Below are 3,897 nucleotides of genomic sequence, written 5' to 3' on the forward strand. Positions count from 1 at the left end.
AAACCCGTAAGACCTTCGTTCATCTTCAGAACACAAATTAAGATATTTTTGATGAAATCTGAGAGCTCTCTGACCCTGCATAGACAGCAACACAACTGAAATGTTCCCAGACCCAGAAACGTAGTAAGGAAATCGATAAAACAGTCCATGTGACATCAGTGGCTCAACTTCAATTTTGCAAAACTACGAGAATACTTTGTGTGCAAAGAAAACAAAAATAACATAATTCAACAATTCTTCTCCCCGAGTTACCATCTTCCACCATTTTGGAGAGTACCACGACGCATACGCGTGCTTTCCCCAGAACGTAAACAACGCTGATTACTTTGATTACTCTCTGGGGAAGCGCGCAAATTTAGCTTCGCAAAAACTGATTGTTATTTCATTAATTATAATGAAATAAATAAGAATAAGAAATATATTATTAAGTGACTGGGTTCAAAGAAAGTAGTTAAAAAATTATACACCTTTTATTTCAATATATCATTCATTTTACCTTTAGTTGTCATGAAAGTAATGTGACGGTGCCAAAATTAAAAAACCATTATGCTTACAAAATCGAATTTTTAATATGACCTGGGAATATTTTTGACAGGCTAGAGATTCACCAATTTCTTGCAAAGCCTGTGAACTTCTTATGAACAGTTATAGGCTGCGATGTAGCGGCTGCACAGATTGGAGAACAAACCTTGAGGAAGGAAGTGAGCTTTTGTGAAGGGTGACTAGGAGCAGTAACTCCTGGAAGCTGTGAAGCGGCAAATGGAGGCTTTGTATAATTCGTAGCTTAATAAGAGGCCCGGCACTCATTATCATGCTCAAGTAATTAGAGCTTGCTGCCTGCATCTCTGCCTGATTGCCTCCGTAGTTATCTTATCGCAGAGAGAAAGAATGCCTGGGCTGTAGTTAAAAGCTAATTAAAAGCTAATATTATGGCGTTAGCGATAGACCCAGCCCATTCTGCATATTATTTTATTATTTCGTATTTGTTTACGCTGCTCATTAGGTGCGAGGAATTAGTGTGTAATTATTCTGGCTGTAAACATCATTCTTCGCCTGTAGTACAGTTCCACTTTGCAATTAAGAATGGAAACGGCGGTTTACATAAGAGCCACATGGCACGAGGGAAGCGGCGTCAATAGGAATGTTTGTAAGAGTTACTGGAAGCGCAGTGGTACAGGTGTGATCTCTGCCAACCGCATCAAAGGGCTCTTTTTATGCTCTATCATCACTTGTTTTCATTTCCTCCTGTGCGTGTAATTATGTATTTGTCATTTCCCCTGAAGCGGTGGCGAAGGTGAAGCTAACTTTGAGTGCTTTGCTCGAGCTGCAGACTTTGAGCAGTTCATCTAAAAATGAAAATTCTGTTATTTATTCACCCTTGTGTTTTTGACCAATATGACCTTTATAATATTTCTTTATTTACATAATTGTTGTTCTATACGTTTTTACGTAATTATTTATATTTAAGTATTGTATTTATTGTATATATGAATATTTTATACACATCATATATTTATTATAAGTTATTGAATTAATATCTATATCACATTCATACATTAATAAAAGTAAAAATGTATTTATGTAATATTTGTTATGTGTGTGTAAATCTATCAAATATAATATTTATGTAATATTTAAATAATTATTTCTATAATTATATTAATGTAATATTTATTATGTCTAAAGTATTCATTAATTTTTTACAAATCTGACAAATTACTCATAAAATAGAAATATTGAATAATTGTATAGTAATGCATATAAATGTTTACATATGATATTTATTCATTCACATTTTGTATACATTAATGTATTAATTTCTATAACACGAATATTAAAATATTGAATATATATATATAATATTATATTAAATAATGGTATACTTATTTCATATTAAGTATTAAAGTTTTCATGAAATACTAATATTTAATATATAATATTTGCTATATATGTATGTGTGTGTGTATATATATATACATATTATTAATTATTATTATGAATTAATAATTATTTATAAATGAAATGATCAATTAATGAATTAAATCTGTGCTCACACACAAATTTATAACACATTACATTTATAAAATATACATTTTTATCCAAATAATATTAACATAAATATGATTTTTATAATTAGATATATATATTTGTACAAATTTTTATAGTGCTTTAATGTATTTCTGTCCACTATTTAGTTTCATTGTATTGAAAAGAGTCTCCAGTGCATTCTACAATAATTTTGGGTGAATTATTCTATAGATAGACAGACAGACAGACAGATATGTTGTAATGCATCTCTATGGCTTTGTTTACAGTGTGTTTGCTCTATATGTTTGCAGGGCACAGGGAAGGGCAACCAGGGAGATGCCATGTATGAAGTGGTCAGCCTGCAGAAACATACAGAATGTGCAGCAGGAGCACGTGGCCGCCTGCAGTCTCCCACAGAGGAAGAGGAACCAGGGGAAGGTACGTCACCATCTAGTTTATCAGAGTGCTTTTCTGTGTTTTATGTTTGGTGCCTTTTTGAGATTTTTTTTTTGGACTACTTTAAAGGAACCATATTCTACACTTTTGTAGTGTGCTATTTTCCCCCCTAAAGTCCATGTTACTCAAATTTTGGTGCACCAAAAATCAGGGTCTTTTTGACCATTTTTCACATTATCTCTAACTTTTAAGATTTAAACAGGCTTTTTGCTGCTGTATATTTAAGGATTTAAGGCTCTGTTACATTGAATAATAAATATTGCTTATATATATATATATATATATATATAGAGAGAGAGAGAGAGAGAGATCTATTTTATATGAAAATCTATTTTAATATAATTTATGTAAAATAAAATAAAAAATTTTTTTGTATTTATTAAATAAATATAATTAAAATGTATTTGTATATTAATCTAATTTTTTATATTAATAAAAAATGTTATTTTTGAAATATTTTATTTAGATTTAATTTTTTATATTTATTTATGAATTTTTTCCAAGCTTTAACAGAACACCTTATACAATTAAGGTTTTAACTTTTGCCTCAAGATGACCCTAACTAAATAAAATAAAATGACAAAAACAACAATAATAAGAATAGACAATTTAAGAAGAATTAAAACAAAACAAAATAAAATACAAGATAAACTTTACAATATTGTACACATTTACAAATGAACAATATCATTGTAGGGATAATAAAAAATAAATAAATACTCAGATAATAATACAATTCAGTGCTCTTCATACTGGTCTTTACATAAATATAAAACCAAACAATTGTAAATCACGTTTAAACCAGTTTCTACAAATCTTTTTGTAATGATCAGTTAAAGGGGAGAGTCTTAATCTTTTCAAAATATGTGATCATAGGTTGCCATGTCTCATAAATTTTTTGGACCGATCCCTTCATTAACCCTTTAGGCGCCAGGGATTTTTGGGGAAAATGCTGGATTTTGACATCAAGATTTCAAAAGCTTGTGGCTTGAAAGGGCTTAAAGATAGAGATTTAGAGTAAATTAGAAAAATGTTGGGCATGACCGAAAGTTTATGTGGCTTGTAAATATACTCGTCTAATTTGCATATTATGACGTCATCAGAGGCGGCCATCTTGAATTTCATAATATTCAGGAAATAGTAGATATTGAATTGATGTTTGAACTTATTTGCATGTTTTTTTTTTTGTCTTTTTATCCTCATTCCAAATGATCAGAAAAGAGGAAACCAACAATAAAACAGGAGAAAGTGCTAAATTATTACTATATCACTATACTATATAGTAGTAAAACGCATGTGAACAGTAGCCTACTTTTTGATCAGTTCATCAGTAATATTCAGGAAATAATAGATATTGCCCGTTGGGCAAAGGGTCGAAATAATCACTTGTTTGTGCTTCGTGAACACTCTCGC

The 3,897-nt window shown here is 30.4% G+C and overlaps 1 protein-coding gene across 4 annotated transcripts in view; it reads left to right on the forward strand.

The window, feature by feature from the left end:
• The window catches only part of rabgap1l (RAB GTPase activating protein 1-like), a 98,559-nt gene that overhangs the window by 16,540 nt on the left and 78,122 nt on the right, over positions 1-3,897 (forward strand). For all 4 annotated transcript variants that reach the window (XM_016538761.1, XM_016538760.1, XM_016538762.1 and 1 more), the window contains exon 11: positions 2,340-2,466. In XM_016538761.1, the coding sequence (XP_016394247.1) occupies positions 2,340-2,466 (127 nt within the window). The remainder of the gene's footprint in view (positions 1-2,339; positions 2,467-3,897) is intronic.

Source organism: Sinocyclocheilus rhinocerous, unplaced genomic scaffold (genome assembly GCF_001515625.1).
Source record: "Sinocyclocheilus rhinocerous isolate Xijiao unplaced genomic scaffold, SAMN03320098_v1.1 scaffold1238, whole genome shotgun sequence".
Taxonomy (NCBI): domain Eukaryota; kingdom Metazoa; phylum Chordata; class Actinopteri; order Cypriniformes; family Cyprinidae; genus Sinocyclocheilus; species Sinocyclocheilus rhinocerous.